General features: G+C 38.0%; 3 protein-coding genes across 4 annotated transcripts; 2 read left to right on the forward strand and 1 right to left on the reverse strand.

The window, feature by feature from the left end:
* The first annotated feature begins 1,171 nt into the window (after nucleotides 1-1,171).
* On the forward strand, nucleotides 1,172-4,870 carry LOC132184761 (Nucleic acid-binding, OB-fold-like protein). Its single transcript, XM_059598502.2, has 4 exons — nucleotides 1,172-1,494; nucleotides 1,810-2,036; nucleotides 4,167-4,267; nucleotides 4,495-4,870. The coding sequence occupies exons 1-4, from the start codon at nucleotides 1,231-1,233 to the stop codon at nucleotides 4,572-4,574; spliced, it is 672 nt and encodes a 223-aa protein (XP_059454485.1). The 5' UTR covers nucleotides 1,172-1,230; the 3' UTR covers nucleotides 4,575-4,870.
* A 1,350-nt stretch (nucleotides 4,871-6,220) lies between these two features.
* LOC132184341 (Cyclophilin-like peptidyl-prolyl cis-trans isomerase family protein) lies at nucleotides 6,221-8,160 on the forward strand. The gene is made up of 2 exons (XM_059597936.2): nucleotides 6,221-7,144; nucleotides 7,884-8,160. The coding sequence occupies exons 1-2, from the start codon at nucleotides 6,264-6,266 to the stop codon at nucleotides 7,984-7,986; spliced, it is 984 nt and encodes a 327-aa protein (XP_059453919.2). The 5' UTR covers nucleotides 6,221-6,263; the 3' UTR covers nucleotides 7,987-8,160.
* LOC132184339 (C3HC zinc finger-like protein) lies at nucleotides 8,083-18,409 on the reverse strand. 2 transcript variants are annotated; one of them, XM_059597934.2, is made up of 7 exons: nucleotides 18,199-18,409; nucleotides 17,688-17,889; nucleotides 15,962-16,085; nucleotides 15,507-15,847; nucleotides 10,038-11,079; nucleotides 8,723-8,916; nucleotides 8,083-8,431 (listed from the first exon to the last, which is right to left on the reverse strand). In XM_059597934.2, the coding sequence occupies exons 1-7, from the start codon at nucleotides 18,282-18,284 to the stop codon at nucleotides 8,333-8,335; spliced, it is 2,088 nt and encodes a 695-aa protein (XP_059453917.2). In that variant the 5' UTR covers nucleotides 18,285-18,409; the 3' UTR covers nucleotides 8,083-8,332. The 2 variants fall into 2 exon arrangements, with proteins under 2 accessions (XP_059453917.2, XP_059453918.2); XM_059597935.2 differs by lacking the exon at nucleotides 8,083-8,431 and having other exon boundaries at nucleotides 8,807-8,951.
* Between the last annotated feature and the right edge of the window lie 1,303 nt (nucleotides 18,410-19,712).

A 19,712-nucleotide genomic window follows, 5' to 3' on the forward strand; every position in this document is an offset into this window, starting at 1 on the left:
TGTGATCAGAGGCACTAGAGTCAATGACCCAAAGATCGTCATAATTGGAGGGAGTAGCAGATGCATTGAGAGGGAGTAGCAGATGCATTGAGAGCAATAGCTAAATTACCTGTATGAGGAAAGGAGGAGGATGCAGGAGCAGGTGTGTCCAATAGAGACATAAGTCGATGGAGTGCAAAATGGGGTAGCCACCCCATAGAATTTTCATTTTTTTTTTTTTTTAGGTTTAATTTTTTTTTATTATTATTTTTTTTAATTTTTTCAATTTTTAGGACACGTGTTGCGATATAAACGTAGATGACATAGACTTCCGTTAATTGGGACTGACGGAAACTAACGGAGGTAGTGATTTCGTCTTTTCCCATATGTGAGGTACCAGATTTGTCATATTTTAGAACCTATGGGAAAAAATAAAAACATTAAAACCGAGTTACCAAAAAAGTTATTAACCCTTAATTATATAGTATTTGTTACTATTGACTATATATTGTTATTTGTTACTTAATAAGAAATATACGAATTGAGCCTAATAAGCGAATCAATCCTTATACGCGCTTGCTCACAATCTTACTCACGAGCCTAACGAGTCAAGCCAAATTTGTATTTGTTTAATATTCAAGCCAAGATTTACATTAAAAAATGACTCATTTAATAATCGAGTCGAACATAAATCAGGATTATATGAGTCGATCTCGGTTACGCTTGCAAGCCGCTTCGCGCACTTACACCCCTACTAGTCCATCTATTTTGTAAATTTATCATTGAATGTGTGAGACCCACATGTAGGTCCCATAAATTTAATGATGAATTTATGACAAAAAATGTGTAACAGAGAATGAAAACAAATATTTTTTTAATATAAAGATACTGAAAAAAAAAAAAAGAAAAAAAAAAAGAAAAAAGGTGTAGCCCGTAAGGGGATCAATTGGTTAGAGACCATGTCTTATGAAACAAATGTTATTAGTTCGAATCATTTCTCACTCTTTTTGTGCAGACATGTAAATAATAATAATAATAAGAAGAAGAGTAATAATAATAATAAAAGTAGTTGTGATACCCTCACTCATTCCTCTCATTTTTAGTATTTCTTTTTCCATCCACTACACAAAGGCGTTGCGCCACATGTGCACAAAAAATGCCAGCATTAGTTGTAGGGTTTAAGCCAAAGTCCAAACCCCTCTTCCCTCCCCCATTTCCTTTTGCCAAAACCAAAAATCAGTGAGAAAGAAAATGGCGAACTCAATGGCAACGCTGTCGCGGAGGCTGTGCCGCTCTCTGCTCCCAAGCGCTAAGCCGGCCTCCCATTACCTCTCCTCTATGTCCTTCTCCACCGACAACCTCTCCGACTTGGACGAGTCCGAGAAGGCAGCCCTCAACTCCGACCCAGACTCAGACCCCCCATTGTCTCAGCAATCTTCGCCATCACAGCCACCAAAAGAACGCACGGTGTACGATCACCCCCTCGAGAACGGCCTCGATGTTGGCATCTATAAGGTACGTTCACTCACGCCCTATCGCTATACTTCTTCTCACTCCTCACCCTTTTGCTTCTTCTTTTCCGTTTTCGTTCTGAATTTTAGGTTTTTCTTTTTTTTTTTTAATTTTTTTTATTGGTGGGTAATGGGTTAGGCTTTTTTCTTAATTATGAGGTGCATTGATTCGCTTGGTTTTCCTTATTTTCTTTGTCGAACAAGCTACCTTATTTATAGCAAGTGTGGTCAGGGAGGTTTTTGATCGATTGGAACTTGTTGGGAACTGAAAAACTGGTTTGGGTTTTCGATTGGTGATGTGGGGTGGGGGGTTTTGTAGGCCATATTGGTGGGGCAGGTGGGGCAGAAGCCGTTGCAGAAGAAGCTGAAGAGTGGGATGACGTTGACGATGTTGTCGATTGGGACCGGTGGGATTCGCAACAACCGGAGGCCATTGGACCACGAGGATCCGAGAGAGTACGCCAATCGGTGCGCGGTACAATGGCATCGGGTTTCCATTTATCCGGATCGGGTGGGCAGGGTTGTCGTGAAGAATGTTGTACCTGGGTGAGCCATTCGTTTCTTTTTGGGTCTACCCATTTTTTCTTAATCATTTTATTTATATCATCACAGAAGCAGTAAATAATGGTCCTTTTTGGTAGAAATACTGTGTATATTAGGTGTTCTGAATATCTCTTAATATTATAGACAAGTTCAGTGCAGTGACTGGATAATTTTAGTGTCTATTGTGCTAGTGGGATTGCAGTATAAGGCATTGGAATTTGACTGAATTGTTGGAATTATTAGAGATTGCTTTGTATCAAAATTTGGGCATCTGTGTCGGCTGTCCAATTTGATGAAAATTGAGATGGTGGTGAGAAAACTGGTTATTGGAAATTGGGTTGTCGATGACTATATGTTGCAGATAATTTTATTAGAGATTGCTTTGTATCAAAATTTGGGCATCTGTGTCGGCTGTCCAATTTGATGAAAATTGAGATGGTGGTGAGAAAACTGGTTATTGGAAATTGGGTTGTCGATGACTATATGTTGCAGACACTTTTTTTTCCTGTCTGTTGGGTTTTAGATTTGTAGTTGCTATTTTGCGAAACGGTCTTAATTATATGGCACCATTTGGGAAACATTGTTGAATTACCATCCGACTATTTGAATTGCACATTTTATTTGGACAACCAAAAAGTACTTTGACAAAGCTAACAAGACAGGGCTTGTGTGTTCCATATATCTTGTTATGGTTGTCTAGTCATCAGTGAGTACCTTGATTTTTGAGTCGGTCTTGAAAGAGAACTGAGTCTGAGTGGTTGGAAAGAAGGGTATGCTTTGAATTCGGCTTATGTGCAGTAGTTGAAACTACAGAACATCTGCTGTAAGAACATTCAAGGTCCAGATGTAACCAAAGTCTTTTTTAACTTAAACTTTTTCTTTTTTGAACCAACCTTGTATTGTAGTTGGAATTAGACAGACTGAGGCGTAAAAGAGAACTAGAGAGAGAAAGAGAGAGAGAGAACTATGGAACTGAGCGAGACCAAGAACTTGATAGAGAGAATGTGTGAATCTCTTAAGAGCAAATGGCTCTATCCTTCTTGTTGTCTTGGGCAAAACAGAGAGGCGTAGTGGCTAAAAAGTTGTATGGACAGAGAGAACTATGCTGTATCTTCTCTCTCTCTCTCTCTCTCTCTCTCTAGTTCTCTGTTTAGCCACAGTCTGTCTGATCCCCAACTGCAGTACAAGGTTTGGTTGAAAACAATGACGTTTAAGTTAAAAAAACTTTGGTTACATCTGGGCTGTCAAATTTTTTTTACAGCAGATGTGCTGTACTTTTAACTACAGCACATAAGGTGGATCCTTGTGCTTTTTTCTATTACACATTTACAGCTATGCCTATGAATGCTAAGTCAAGTGCATACGATTCTACTTAATAGTGTAAGATAAATTCCACCAGAAGTAGATGAAAAACATTTCTCAAGAAAACCTTGAATTTTTTTTTTAAAGTAAACCTTGATGTTGTTGTTCATGCAATCAATGACCTCTTTACTTAGCCATAGTTATAAATTAAAAAAATTTTAATGCCAACTCAGCTGAGAAGATAGCCGTGAGTAGGCAAAAATAATAGACTTGCTTTTCTTTTGCCCCCCTCCCTTTAACCTAGAAGATATAGATTGTTCTCATTTAAATGACATGGGGTTTTCCTGAGACGATAACCAAGCAAATTTTGCCTGTTCAAGATTTTTCTGCATGTAGGCCTCTTGTGCATGAGTTCCTAAACCTTAAAGAGTTTTGCTTGTTTTGGATCCTTAATAAGTGGAACACTTAACCAAGTGTGTTGGTACCTAGGGTTGCCTCAACAGGCAGTTAGGTATGCTCTCTACATTGATGCCCAAGATTCAAATCTCTTGAATGACCTAGTGCTTGGGTGTAGGACAACACAAGTGTTTGGGATTTACCCGTGCATTTCTGCAGCATAATCTTGTGGTTAGCTGCTTAGGGAGTTTATTCTCATTATCCAAAAAAGAGAAAAAAGAAAAAGGAGAAATTTGGAGTATTCTTTTGTTGTTTGTTTCTGGTCTTATGCATGATCTGCTTCCCCAAATTTCTTGTTTTTTTGTTCATCTCTGAGTTTATTGTAGATCATCTCTATTTCTGATTCCGTTAATAATGATATTTTGTTTATTGTAGTTCGATTCTATATTTGGAGGGGAATCTTGAGACCAAAATCTTCACTGATCCAGTGACTGGTCTTGTTCGACGTGTAAGAGAGATTGCGATTCGCCGCAATGGTATACATTACTTCATCCACTCTCTTTGACACAAGATACTTGGAAATGTTTTTGTTGCATATTTATGAAATAATTTGTAGTTTCTAGTCATAAATGCATGTTTTGATTGTTGATGGGCATGCCGCTTTCCTTTTGTTTCTCTGTTTCTCGGCCCGTCAAAGAAAAAAAAAAAGAAGAGTTTCTCTATGAATTATATATGATGGATGTTTGTTTTGTGGACTTTGCAGGTCGCATTGTGTTTTTAGGTAAGGGGGATGATGCACAGCAACCATCAGAATCGGAATTTAAAGGTGTTGGGTATTACTGAAAGTGTTGCTCAAGTGTTGGAATCAGCAAAGGTTTATTTGACAGAAACCAATTTTTGAGGCCTGTAATTATGTGTTCATTTTTGGTTTTGAAATAGCCAGGATGGAGGAAGAAAACTTGAAGCAAGCGCCTTTATTTGTCACGCTCTGTTTTGGATGCCATGATGGGTTGGGAAATTAAATAATTTATTTGTCAATCCATCATTTCCATCATCTTCAGATGAAATGATGTTGTGAGAGAAGTTCACCTTCTACTTCCTTTCCTTTTTTTTTCTTTTTTTTTTCTGAGCGAAGTTCACCTTCTACTTGATTGTCATATTTCATGTCTGGATTTTTATAATTTCATGAAGATATTCAATGCTTCTTCCTTTTTCTTTTTCTTTTTTTTTTTTTTTTTTTTTTTATTATTATATATATATATATATATATATATATATATAGCCCAGATAGGTCTATCAAGGGCACCTCCATTGCTCTGCAATGAATTTCCACAAAAGTATATGAGCGAGTAGGCTTCCAAGACCAAGAACCATTGCTCAGTACTGTCGATAATTTGGCATCAAGAGAACTATGAGCATCATACATGATTATGTAACCATATGTGCGGCCTTTGAAAAGGCTTGAATTGTTTATAATTCTTTTGAGATTATTAATTGATTCAGTGTCTACCGTTACTATTTATGTAGTACTGTTATCATTTGCGCTTTGTTCTTAGGGTGCTTATCTTTTTATGGTTATTCGATCCTTTGTAATCATTTTTTAATTAAAATAATAATAATAATAATAAAAAAAATATATATATATATATATAACCATATCTCTCAATAAAACTCTAGCAGGGTGCCAATTATTTTTTAATTTTTAATTTTTTTTGAAGTACATTACATTACAAAAGGGAGGAGAACAACTAAACAAAAAGCTGAAAAATGGGCTCTCCAATAACAAATTTAAAACGGAATAAATATTGTCGAAATTAAAAACAAAAAATAGGCAATGAATCTAATAATGATTTTAGGAACCGTAAAAGAACCCGAACCTCTAGGTGAGCTGTTGGGTTGTAAGCTAAGCTAGACATTGGGATGGTAAATGTTGGTTTGGTAAATTGGACATTTGAGGGTTCTAATTCATAAATTTTTTCAACAAGGAGAAAAATTCCTTCATGTTTCGGATGGTAGCTTTTGGATGTAAGAGGTTTGGCTAGAATGGACGATATTGCTTTAATTTGTACTGTTCATTTTAAATGAAGGGTTCAGATTTTTTTAGGACACTTTATTTTATTTTTTTGTTTTTAAATTGAATAAGGAAAAAAGTTACCGAGAGATTTTGTTAGAACTTGAGGTTACTAAATTAAGATGTGTTTAGTGTTATTTTCCTAGACATTAGTTACGATTGAATATGTGGGATTCACATGCCTATCTCTTGCACGTATATAAACAAGAAATTGGCAAAAGATAAAACCAAACATTGGTTACGAGAAATTACACAATTCTTGAGCTGGAAATGAGGGATTGTGTTTCAAATCTGAAGATGGCCCACAGAAAAGGTGTCAAAACTACAAGTGTGCATATTCCTAAAGCATATGGATTGGCTTTGTTCCTTTCTTATCCACGAAATCTCTTCCCAGACTTTCTCATGCCATTAAAAAAGTCTTCCAAATTAGTGAAGGGAAGATAGATACAAAGCTAGCAGAAATGTTACCTTCTCCTAAATTCCTGCAATCCCCCTCTCAATTCCTTCATCCTCCAATACCACCACCGCCGTCAGCTCCACAACTTCAAAGCACACCCACTCCCACTTCTTCTCCCAATATCACCAAGCAATGCTGCAAATCCTCTCGGAGAGAGCTTGCAATTGGCAGCAGCACTTCTTTGTTACTTCTCCCATTCCTCCTGTCCAAGGCACAAGCTGAAGAAAACATGGCAAAGGACACCAATAACACAAGTGAAGGACAAGAAGGAAACTCCAACACCTCTCCCAGCTGCACCAACATAAAACCAACAAGGAAAGCATTCCTTGACATATCCATTGATGGAGAACCCGTCGGCCGCATCGTTATCGGGCTCTATGGAGACAATGCCCCAGCTGGAGCAGCCAGATTCAGTAGTCTTGTAAGTGGAGCTGCTGGAATAAGCTACAGAAGGAAAGAGTTCATTAAGATCATGCCCAATTATGTGCAGCATGGTGGGGTAAGATCCTATGGTGTGGATGCTGAGCTTGCAAAGAGTACGGGAAGCGAATTGGCAGCTCAAAATCTCAGTGATGAATGGCAGAGAATGTATGAAGAGTGCCCAGGGACTAAGAACTTGGCAGGAACTGTGAGCATCATTGTGAGAGATCCTTCAAAACCGCCTCCAAAATTGAAGTTGGTGGCACGGAAAGGGAAGCTTGAGATTGATGAGGAGGAGGTCGGAGCCAACCCGAATGGAACGGAGTTTGTGATCGCCACAAAGGATTCACCGGAGCTGGATGCGTCGGCTTTAGTTGTTGGAAGAGTCTTGGGAGGAATGGAGGTTGTGGAGAGGATTGGACAGGTGAAGACTGTGAATGAGAATACTGCTTCTCCGTATTTCAGGTAAGCTTACAATCTGCTTGATTCTCATACTATTTCATTTTTGCTCTTTCTCTACACAATTTTTGTTGACCGATTAAAACATACATATGATTGATAATTTTTTATGACTTACGAACTTAATACGAAATTAAAATGTTCAAGTTAAAGAGTTTGATCTGTTTAATTAAATGGGTCATATTAGGATTGACGTACATAGTCTTACATTCATGCATCGACATGACCCGAACCCGATAAGCGAGATAATAGCCGACAGTTTTTAACATAACCCATGAATTCAACACAAATCAAATACAAAATTAGAGGGTTAAAGTTTAGGAGATTGACCCGATTAATTAAATAGATCAGGTTAAAATTGACCTATATAATTAAGAGTGAAAATACGGTTAGTAAAATTACCTAACTGCCTTTTATGGTAATATGATAATACCCTACCACATACGACATCATTTCTAAATTTTTATATACAGTTAAACACAAAAATGACATCGTTTCATATAGATAGGCAGTTAGTAATTTTTTCTAACCGCCTTCAAAAGTGGTTAGCAGTGCGGTGTTGATAACCACCCGTCTTTTCACCCCTATATATAGTCTTACATCCATACCAACTCAATACGCAAACACAAATTTCTTACCCCTACTAAAACCCACTCTTCTCTGCAAACTGCATTGCTTCAATGTATTTTTATCACTTTCATTTATATATACATGTATCAACTATCAACTTGTGTCTGCTGAACAGGGTGGCCAAGCTGATAGGAGATAAGAGGGCAGTCGTGGCAGAAAGAGGCTTCAACCGTCCATACTCAAAGGTGGTTGTCACAAATTGCGGCTTAATAGAGTAGAGCATTGATTGCCGTTCCTAGTAAACCCATTTCTGCTATACCATTTTTGGTAGAAGAAAAGAATATTTCCGTGTAGTAAAACAGTATAATCCAAAAAAAAACCCTTTAATACACTCTTTCTGATTATTGTAAGTTGCCTCAATAAGGTACAAGCTGTTAGATTCTCAAGCACTACTTTCGCCGTAAACTAGCAAATACAACATTTTCAGAAGTTTTCAAATGGATCGCATGCCAAGAGAAAATGCATTATCTTGAAGCTCATAAGAAATCTACCAAATAAAAATGGTAGGAGATCAAATATCAGACGCTTTGGATGGTTCCATTGATGCACAGCAAAATCAGCTGGCTAATGCTTGGTGCTAGCGTTTGGTAGAGGAGTCGTCTTCATTCTTTTTGCTGATTGAGACATGAAAAGCCTCCTAACTGAAGTAATGGGATCATCCACCTGTACAAATGTTAAATAGAAAGATTGCTTTCATTATAAATATAATAAAGTCGGAAAACGATTGATTATTAAACCCGTTGGGTTCTGTCAGCATCAGCAATATCATTTTTGTTTGTGTCTCTACACGCTTAATCGATAGTCTAAGTGACAAAAAACAAGGTCAAATAAAATCCAATTGATTTATACCGTCACAATCCACCATGTGAGCCTCCATGGCTTTACTAGTTAGGAAAAAAGATACGGTGAGAACCCAGTCAGTTATCAGAGGACAGAAGTGAGGTTCAGAATTACCTTAATTATGTTGGCAGATGGAGAGTTCCAAGGTGAAGGAGAAAACCCTTTCTGACGTAGTAAAGCAGACAGTGTTTGTTGCCAACCAGTTGCCCCATTTCCTGTTGACGTAATCCAGGGGCAAAAATGTCTGTGTTGCCTGATTGGGTCAAACCCCATTGCTTTGTCTGACTCAACTTTCTTCAGATCCTTTCCTGGAAGGAAAGTGGGAGCAAAGTTGTTAGACCTCCTAATAATCAAATGACACCAAGAACATTGAAATGAGAGTCAAAAGAGAAAGAGCATGTCAAAGTTAACTGCAAATTTGACAAATGCATAAATCATATTTGCATTTATCAAAGAAGGCAATACTCTCAAATTCACTATCATGATCATTATGCAGGGATTTAACTTGCAAATAAGTTTTGATGACCAGAGCTGCCATAAAATTGTGTTTTAACAACTGGTTTGGCACTAAAAGCAACAAATGGAATTTTAAAGTCGGTCTTCTTCCTCCTATCATACATTGGTTCCAGACACAGTTAGTTGGTTGTTTTCTAAAGAGGGATAATAATTACTATCAACACGCAATCCCATGAAAAGCCACTATCAACATGCAATCCGAAGAGCAATATGGTGTACAAAACGCAGTCCCTAACACAGATTTGTACTCCTCCATGCTCTGTCCACACAACTTGATATGCATCTAATTATATGTCGTCCGATTTAAATGGTTTCATCAGCCAGCTTCCTAGAAATTTCACTAACAATATTCAAGTCCAGTTGGAGAGGCAACTTCAGAGGTGAATCTCCAGGAACTGCCACCAAATCTCCAAATTCACATAGCTTTTCATCTTCTAATATGTATCATAAGCGAACTAGAAGTTACTACCTTCGCTTGAGATATCCCTGTACACTACCCATTCAATTATATCTAGCCCTCTCATTAATTACTGAAGAAACTAATTTCCTAGGTTTATATTGTTGTCAAGTAAACTATTCCTAGACATGAAAAAAAGAGCTTGAGACAAATTATAGACCAGTTATTGAGGCATATAATCGCAACACTTCATATGAAGTTTATGCCTCGATGGATGAAAGAATCAAGACATGGATTCTACGAGGGGTGCTAATATCAGATAAGTATATCTAGGATTGGCCCAACATGACATGAAATTGCATTAAAGATTCCCTAGGATAGGTGAGATTAGTTGATCAAAAAGATTTTTGTACTTGTTGCATATGATATTCATGTCAATCAAAATACCAAATAACTCTCAAAGCTGATTTAACAATCATGGTCAAAAAGGAAGAAAATTAGGCAAATATGGCTTACCTGTACTGCAGGTCACAAATTCACTGTTTTCAGGAATCGGCATGCAATTAGTAGCTAAAGAAATTGCTTTGTTTTGTGCTACATCTATTCCTGAAATCTGTTGGAAACTGCAATTGCCAGATGCAACCATCACTGGCAAGTCATCTTTGCTACTTTCACAGTTTCTAATTGTCGTATTGGCATCTGGTGCTACAGTAGTAGGGTCTCTAACCTGAGAACTACCAGGATCCTTTGCTGCTGAAGTATCTGGTATAACATTTTCTATATTTTCAGGCATTTTACCATTCTGACAGGAACTCTGTACTACATTTTCTGTGCTCTCAATCGGACTCCCCTCAATAGAATTGCGCACACCAACTTCAGGTGTTCCTTGGGTGTTCTGGGCGTGGTCATTTTTCTCCAGAAGCAAACTATTATTCTGAAAATCAGTTTGAACATCCTCTTGGTTAACATATATACGATCTCTAAATTCAGAATCATAAGAAAACCGAGCCCTTAAATTCTGGCCAATAACAGGCAAAGAAATTGTTGCTTTAAAATTCTGTCTTGTAGGTGGAGGACCCCCAGCAATAGTCAAATTGAAATTTGTTGGTCTGTCCTTTGATGATGTTGCACCATTTGATGAAGTACTCACAACACCTGCTCTATCATCAAGACGATTCACGTTCCCTAAATCATGGGTTCCAGAATCATTTTCATTATTGACTTCTGCATAACCAACTAATCTGAATAATTCCATAGGTCGTGGAACTGTAGGGAAAGCCCATAATCCAACACTAGCTCCACAAAGCTTGCAATCTAAAACAACAGAATTTGGATCAGATTGTCTTCCAGTAGAAATATTGGAATTTTCATCTGCCTCCCTAATTTGCTTCATACTAGCAGGCTCGAGATTGATGCTGGGGTTCTGTCTATTAGCAACTAAATAAGATGAACTTAATGCATTGGCATTTTTAGCAGACTGATCAGGTCCATCCATGGAATTGACTGAATAAGGTAGTGAACGAGGTTCCCAGCCACATAAACTTATGAGCTTTTGTGCCTGCAAATGGTTGAAAACATCATTACTTGAGAATGCCAATGAAAAGGTCACATTATCAAATTATTTGGCAAAGAAACACATAAATGTGAAAATAGCATTGCTGCCGATTGTTTGCATGCTGAAAAGTTGTAGATTATGTGAATCAGTGAAGCAAATAAGATAAAACAAAAAACACATGGAAGCAATATCAAACACACTCCAGAATAAATTCAAGCTTTTATGATCAATGTAAATTGCAGGTAAGAAGAATCTAAACAGAACATATATCAGTCTAATTTTGCCAAAGGAGGCAAGGAATGAAGTTGGCAGTGGATAAAGGAAAATCTAGAGCCACCCTTTGGTAGATCACTAAAATGCAAAAGAAAATGCTACACTTACCCAAATTTTCTCCCAAAAGTTAGTTTCCAAATAATGTGTCACATTCCCATGAGATCTATTATTTTGGGAATTGTATCACCATCTCATGGGATGATGACACATTACTTGGAACCAGTTTTGGGAGAAAATTTGGTAAGTGTAGCATTTTTCAAATGTGAACAACCAAGTAGACAAGTTTATCAGTGCTATAGAAATGTTATGTCCATCACAATGAGAAAACAGCATAATTGTCATGTGATTTCATGATTATTTTTTTTGGAAGTAATATTGTATATATCAAAAAAGGCAAAGGGGCGTAACCTAGTACATAGAAAGTATACAAGAAAACGCCTAAGTAGAGGAAGAACAGAGAACAAGAAAGTCAAAAAAACGAATCACTAAAGAAGCTAAACAAGCAGTTGTCCAAGTAAATAGAAAAAAGAAAAAGAAAAATGACTTGTGCTCCTCCAAAGTCATCTCTTGGTCTTCAAAATTTCTATCATTTCTTTCCCTCCACAGCCACCAAATAACTCAAAGGGGAACCATTTCCACATGACAGCACTCCGAGAGCAACCACCCGTCCACTAACAAGCAAACAAATCCACCATGTGATTAGGCATCACCCAAGACAACCCAAAGTGGCTGAAATTGCCATTCCATAAAGCACTGGCAACCTCATAGTGGAGAAGAAGATAATCAACGGACTCTCTGTTCAATTTGCACAAGCATCATCTATTAACCATGATGAGATGTCTCTTTATAAGATTGTCCATAGTAAGAATCTTCCCTAAAACCACCAACCAGGCGAAAAAAGCCACTTTCAAGTGAGTCTAGGTCCGCCAGATACTCTTCCGAAGGAAAGGAGAAGCCTCTTTGCAAGCAAGGATCTTGTAGAAAGATCTAACGTCAAACTTCCCTTTACAAGAAGGAACCCACCAAAGCTTGTCCTCCCCCTCCCTCCTCATTCTGAGGGTGTACAACAAGCTATAGAAGGAAGCTAGTACATCCACTTCCCATTCATGGGCCAAACAAATGAAGCTAATATTCCACTGAAGAGAACCACTCGAGTAACCCATGTTAGCAGCAATAGGCGTATCCTTTACACTGTCCATGTTATATAAACCTGGGAAAGCTTCTTTGAGACTCGAGTCCCCACACCACACATCATTCCAAAATCTAATCTTGGACCCATCTCCCGAATCAAATCTAGTATGGCTAGAAAGAAGCCTCCACCCCCTCTAATATACTTCCAAAGCCCGACCCCATGTTGCCCTAGTGAATCAGTGGAGCACCACCTGCCTCACCCAGAACCGAATTTGGCATCCACAACAACTCTCCACCAAGCATCTCTCATGCACATAATGCCACAGCCACTTCCCTAGAAGAGCTCGGTTAAACAGTCTCAAATTCCGAATCCCTAAGCCTCCCTAAAAAATATGAGAGCAAACCTTGAACCAGCTAACCAAATGATACTTAAACTCTTCGCCTAGTCCATCCCATAAAAAAAGTCTCATTGGAGCTTCTCCGTACAATTTTCCACAGCAACAGGAATAGGAAACAAAGACAAGAAATATGCAAGTAAGTTGGAAAGGGTGCTCTTAATAAGGGTGACCCTATCACCCTTGGACAAGTACATCATTTTCCAACTAGCCAACCGTCGCTCAGTTTTTCGACAATGCCATCCCACATGGACTTAGCCTTAAACCCCCAGAGAGAGGCCAAGATACTTCAAGGGTAAAGAGGACGTCCTAGAACCCAAAATGTGAGTCATCTCACCCACATTATTCACGGTGCCCACAGGAACCAAGACTGACTTGGCCAAATTCACCTTCAGACTAGAAACAACTTCAAAACATACGAATAACACATGAAGGGATCGAATCTGATCAGAGTTAGCCCCACAAAAGACCAAAATATCATCTGCAAACAACAAATGAGAGATATTAACTAGCTCAGAAAGTCTAAACCCCACGAAGAAGCCTGAGAGAAAACCACTATCAATAGAAGCAAAGATCATTCTACTTAAAGCCTCCATGCGGATAACAAATAGAAAAGGAGGCAGAGGATCGCCTTGCCTCACCCCACAAGAACTATTGAAAAAGTCGGACGGAGTACCATTAATCAACACGAAGAAACACACTGACGAAATACAATGCACTATCCAAGAGCACCATTTCTCCCGAAAACCGCACCTTCTTAGTAAATACAATAAGAACTTCCAATTGATGTGATCATAGGCATTCTCCATGTCTAGCTTGCAAAGCACCCCTGGTTCACCATACTTGACACGACTATCCATGCATTTGTTGGCAATGAGAACTGAATCCAAGATTTGCCTACCCTTAACAAAAGCATCTTGAGACTTTGAGATAACCTTCTCCACTATCCTTCTCATCCTATTGGCAAAAACTTTAGAAATAATCTTGTAGACTCTGCTCACAAGACTAATAGGCCGGACGTCCTTAAGATCAGAAACCCCAAACTTCTTCAGAATTAGAGCAATAAAGGTAGCATTAAGGCTTTTTTCAAACTTACCACGAGCATAGAAATCTGAAAAACTCCCATAATATCATACTTATCACATCCCAGCAGTCTTGGAAGAAAGCTATAGAGAAAACATCCAGACCTGGAGCCTTGTCTCTATCCATACCTTTCACCACCCCTAACACCTCCCTTTCCTCGAACGGGAGTTCAAGCTAAGAGGCCTCTTCTGCATCTAGAGAGTCAAAAGCAATCTCGCCCAACCTAGGCCGCCAACTGTAACGTTCTAAAAACAAGGACTCGTAGAAATGAACAACATGATTCCTGATAATTGGTTGGTTGGACGAAAGAGGGTCGTTTATAGACAAGGACTCTTATGGAATTGAATCTCCTGTTCGAGTTGGTAACCTGATGAAAGAACTTAGTGCATTTATCGCCTCTTTAAGCTAACAGACCCTAAAATTTTGTCTCCAGCTGATCTCCTCTTGCAAAATCAATTTTCCCAACTCGCTGGTAAAACCAAACTTCTTCTCACCTTCTCTTCAACTACTAAACCTCTTTCTCTTTCTCCCTCCAGTTTATCAAAGGCATTCAGTTCTTCAACTCTCTCTTTATTAACGGAATCCACATTACCAAACACAAGTTCGTTCCATCTTTTAATATCAACCTTTAAGGCCTTCAAGTTTTGAGCCAAGATGAAACTAGGGAACCTTGAAAGCGATAAGACGACCACCAATGCCTTACCCTATCCACAAACCCATCAGCCTTCAACCACATGTTCTCAAACTTGAAAGGTCTTTAACTCCCCTTGAATACAACCACAATCAAGCAGGATAGGGAAATGGTCAAGGCAAAATCTAGACACCCTCTTCTAAAGCAGACTGGGATACCTGGCTTCCCAATCCGAAGACACTAGAAAACAGTCAATTCTAGACTAAGAGGAGTTATTAGACCATGTAAAAGTTCCCCCGCAAGGGGAAGATCCATAAGAACCCGCTTTGAAATAAAGTCCGTGAACTTCATCATCGCGGGATTGAGACAAACGCTCCTCGACCTTTCATTGGAAAAACAAGTGACATTGAAATCACCACCAATGCACCAAGGCAAATCCCACCAACTAATAAGACCAATTAGCTCCTCCCAAAGAGATCTTTTGACATTATCAAGATTGGGACCAAAGACCCCTGCTAAAGCCCAAGCGAAATCGTCCTCAACATTTCCAAAAGAACAAGCTACAACAACTCCCCTACACAAACCTCAATATCCATGACCACCCTCCTATCCCACATCAACAAGATACCACTTGAGGCCCCACTGGAAGCAACATAACACCACTCGGCATAAGGACAGCCCCACAAATTTCTCACAATACTGCTAAAAATAAACTCCATTTTAGTAATGGAATCCACATTACTAAAATGCGAACAGCCAAGTAGACAAGTTTATCAGTGCTATAGAAATGTTATGCCCATCACCATGAGAAAACGGCATAATCGTCATGTGGGTTCATGATGATATGCATATTGTAAACATATATAATTACAAAACAATTTAGAGTTTATAAACCTGCTAGCAAACAAAGTTAATACCTGATAATACAAATTAGCGGAATCTGCATCACTTTCACTACCACGATATTCTTGTCGAGAATTGTTGGCAGATCCATCACCATATTCTAGCATTGAAGATTGTTCAAGAAATTGCTCAAGCTGAGGGCTTCTCATGCATTCAATGGTTGAAGACGATATTATAGGAAGAGCCAAAAGTTGTGAGAGTGCAGAGCAACGTTCTCTAAATTTATCGACTAAAATTGGAGGTGTTGAAGGTGGAAACCGTGTGAGTGCTTCATCACAAGCATTGTCAATCCATGGGCAGAGTAATTTGTGTCCGTTATCTAGCTTTAAGCTAAATACCAAGGCTGCCTTCTCAACTGAAATTACAGAGAAAATAGTTCCATTTCAGTTATAAAACAAAAAAAAGTTCCCGTGCCATTTAGAGCTTGGTTTGATAAATCATGATACTGTAGAATAAAATAGGAACATGCCTTGCTGCTGAGTCCAAGATGATGGAGTAGAAAAGAGGAGTCGTGCCCCACATGCTTCACAGGCTATGATATCCATGTCTACATTGACCCAGCCTCTCCTAGCACAATTCACAGCACTGACTACCTGAAAAATTCAATAGAATTTTCATTTTGCAACTTCACAGAAAATGAGAGGTCATTCATGACATCTAACAGAATAACCAAGTAACTCAGGTCTAGAATATCATTAAGAACATAAATTAAGAACCAAAAATTGATGAAGGCATTAGAAGTTCTTTAAAATTTTCAAAAGAAATTAAATGTTGTGCTCAGATTTTGAAAATAGATGCACAGCATGTTTTCATTTCAAGACCTGATTTTTATCCCTCATTATACTTATTTTCTTCAAAGGCCTCATTGTAAATGACAGACTTACTTCTGAATAACCAACATGAGATCAAAGGTACAAACCAATCCTTCAAGGCCAACTGCCCAAGAAAATAAGGAAGTGTGTGACCCTATTGATCCACCTCAATAGAAATATATATTATACTGACAAAACCTGCAAAAAGTACATGACCCACTGAGGAGCAAAAGCCCCATTGTGGAGTCCATGTCCATGGCAGAATCAGTAGCGGTTTATATGACAGCTGACTCAAATCTCATGGCTCTGTAGTTAGCACTTTGAAAAGATGCTTTGTCCGGTTACCAATCTTAAATACAATGCTACTGTGCTCCCTCCAGGTGCAAAGTGAAAAAAACTTCATTTTTGACACCTGCGTCCCAAGTTTTCCTCTGAATTTTCCAGCTGCCAATAGTAAGAAAACTTTCCAGTCTCCTACCTATATACTAACGCTTGTCATAGCCCAATTCTGAATCCATTTCGTGAAATAACAAAAACCTAAGTGACTAAGACTATCATCCGATATTCAGCAAGAAAAACAAAACGCCTCTGGTAAAAGATGCCTTTGCTGACTAATCTATCTTCTGCTGCAAATTTTACTTCACTGCCAACCAGCAAACAAGTGAATGCTGTAAAATATCCATTAGACCACAAACCCAATCTGAACCAGGGAACTTGGGGAAGAGGCTCTTCCAAAGCTGGACATGCAGATTTAACAATTAACCCATGTCTAGAGTTAAACTCTCTCTCCCACAAACTTATATTAGTGGTGAAAGTTGGAGTTGACACTACTTGAGAACAGTAATAAACCCTCTGAAAGTCACTAGAGGTCAATTCCACGCATCATCACCAATTATGGCCCTTACTTTGCCATTGCAGTAAACCTTGCATCAAGTAAAAGCCTTCCTCTAAAGTGCAGACATAATTGCTCCATAACACTGCTATCTATTATACCAAAAGGAAGTGACCTCACCAATCCCAATTCTCTCCTCCAAAGAAGAGGAAAGAAAAAGAACACTACTTTGACCCTATTTTTAATTCCTTCCTCAAAGAACAAGAGCATTCAACAAACACTTTTCCAGCTTCCAAATGATATGTAAATGATAATAGAGGCATTGCAGTTACCATTAGGCTTCCAAATGTGCCTCAATCCTTTCCTGTTAACGACACTATAATAGAAATTGAAGAACCCAGCAATCGGACACCGCATAAATGGTTATAACATACCAACTAACTGATTAGAGACAGTTTCTTCACAATTTAATCATAATAAAAGTTGCGACCTAATTTTATGAATTAGAAAAGGAAAAAAAGAACATAAGAGGGGATGGTATATTGTTGAACCTTGGGTTTCGCAAACCATGTCATAGACTTAAAAGTAGCTAATCTCCTCATAAGGTCTCCACGGTCCCAAGGCCTGCACAGCGGAGCATCCGACGTCCCAGCAGAACCTGATAAATGCTGCTTCGTTTTAGGTTCCATTAGCGCCAACGCCGATGATGTGTTTGGACGCTTTCTGCCTCTCGACAATTGAGCCCCAGACGAACTACACATATCACAGCAAAATCAACAAAATAAACCCTAGAAAGCAAGCAACAAAATTGCTTAAGCTGCGTTAAAGTTTTACAAAAGAAAACGAAGAAGAAAAAGGGAAAATATTTGAATTTTAAGTGATGAATATGAATTAAGCTGTGCAAACTCCAAAAGAGAATAAAACAAAATAAAATAAAATTTTATATTTTTTATCGTTCTCTTCTCATTAAATTTTCTCGGGAAACAAACGGAAAATCGCAGACGGATAAAAAAATAATAATAATAATTAAAAACGATGAGACGATGAGAGTAGAAAGGGAACCTGGAGGAGTTGGGTGGTAACGATTTGGGAGCTTGGAAGAGCTTGTCCATGATCGAATCGAACCTCTTCTCTGAATCTTGAGTCATGTTTTCCGGTTTTCTTTATATCAAGTTTCCTTCTTGAAGGCTGAAATTTCTTGAATGGTACAACAACAAGCTCTGTGTGCTTAAGCTTGGAGCCTGGAGGCCTCCAAAGGCTTTCTTGAAATGACGGGCTGTCACGAAACCGCAGCCTCACCGCGGCCCTTCAGGTGTTTAATTAAATAGCGAGGGTAATTTCGAGAATTACTATTGAACTCAAGGCCCAAGTGAATCTAATCAAGAATTAAGAGCATTCCTAACAATTTCACCAAATTTTACTCACCAAAATAACCAAAAGTAACAACTCACTTTTTTAGAACTTTCCAGCAAACTCACTATTTTAACAATTCACTTTCTATTCTCAAAAAAAAAAAAACAATTCACTTTCACGATTCCATTTAAATATTCTTTTTCAAATATTTGTTTATTCTTTTTTTAACTATTAAAGGAAGAAGGAAAAACGAAAAGCAAAAAGGAAAATAGAAAAATTAGTTGTTTAATCAATAGGTGAGTGAATAGTAATTTTTAAATTTGACAACTATTATTCACATCTCTACTTTTTTTTGTTAAAGTAGTGAGGCTGAAAAGTAGACATTTATACTATTTTGGTTAAATTGCCTCACCAAAATAACAAAAAAATAGTTTTAGTGAGACTGCAAGAAGTACTCTAACAAATATTCATTTAAATATAAACTAAAAATCTACTGATTTTGAACGACTCAATAGAAAAGGAAGCCCTAGATAAATAGAAGCAAATTTTGATGGCTTAAAGGGAAGAAGACTAGTAATGCTTGTCCTTGTAGAAAACTATGTATTTTTGGTAAAATGAATAGAGGACTTTGAGATATTTACAGCTTACTAGACCAGCTGCAATATTGATCCAGGCAAGATTTAATTTGAGATGCCTCAGAAGATGTGGCTTTAGCAAAAATTATCAAATCATTAGCAAATAATAGATGAGTAATAAGAGCACAACCTGATTCATTTGAGTAAACCTAGAGATTCATGTTGATGAAAAAGCCTTGAAATAACTTTAGTACCCCGAATAAATAGAAAATGAGATAATGGATCACCTTGACGTAAACCTCGAGCTGGAGTGAAAAGCTCAAAAGGACTGTCATTTATCATTATGGAAAAGGACGTGAAAGAGATGCCGATACGAATCCAATTTATCCAAATTAGGTGAAAACCCAATTTAGATAAAATAGCTAGAAGAAAATTCCATTCCATTCGATCAAAAGCTTTTTCCATATGAATTTTAAGAACCATGAGACCTCCTCTTCCTTGTTTAGACTTAAGAGTGTGAAGGAGCTCATGTGTTAAAATAGAGTTATCATGAATATTCCGTGCAAGAACAAAAGCAGATTGATAAGGAGAGATTTAAACCTATTAGCCAATATTTTGGAGATAATCTTGTAAATGATATTGCACAGA

The sequence above is a fragment of the Corylus avellana genome, chromosome 7, assembly GCF_965113065.1.
Source record: "Corylus avellana chromosome 7, dhCorAvel1.hap1.2, whole genome shotgun sequence".
In the NCBI taxonomy this organism is placed as follows: Eukaryota; Viridiplantae; Streptophyta; class Magnoliopsida; order Fagales; family Betulaceae; genus Corylus; species Corylus avellana.

Bases quoted from the DNA above. Each gene is read 5' to 3' on its own strand.
- LOC132184339 (XM_059597934.2), bottom strand. From the start codon at position 18,284: ATGACTCAAGATTCAGAGAAGAGGTTCGATTCGATCATGGACAAGCTC. The intron at 16,086-17,687 runs GTTCAACAATAT...TGAATTTTTCAG, and splicing joins CATGGTTTGCGAAACCCAAG to GTAGTCAGTGCTGTGAATTG. The intron at 8,917-10,037 runs GTAAGCCATATT...CTTTCCTTCCAG, and splicing joins ATTTGTGACCTGCAGTACAG to GAAAGGATCTGAAGAAAGTT.
- LOC132184341 (XM_059597936.2), top strand. From the start codon at position 6,264: ATGTTACCTTCTCCTAAATTCCTGCAATCCCCCTCTCAATTCCTTCAT. The intron at 7,145-7,883 runs GTAAGCTTACAA...TCTGCTGAACAG, and splicing joins ACTGCTTCTCCGTATTTCAG to GGTGGCCAAGCTGATAGGAG.
- LOC132184761 (XM_059598502.2), top strand. From the start codon at position 1,231: ATGGCGAACTCAATGGCAACGCTGTCGCGGAGGCTGTGCCGCTCTCTG. The intron at 1,495-1,809 runs GTACGTTCACTC...GGGGTTTTGTAG, and splicing joins TCGATGTTGGCATCTATAAG to GCCATATTGGTGGGGCAGGT. The intron at 2,037-4,166 runs GTGAGCCATTCG...TGTTTATTGTAG, and splicing joins GTGAAGAATGTTGTACCTGG to TTCGATTCTATATTTGGAGG.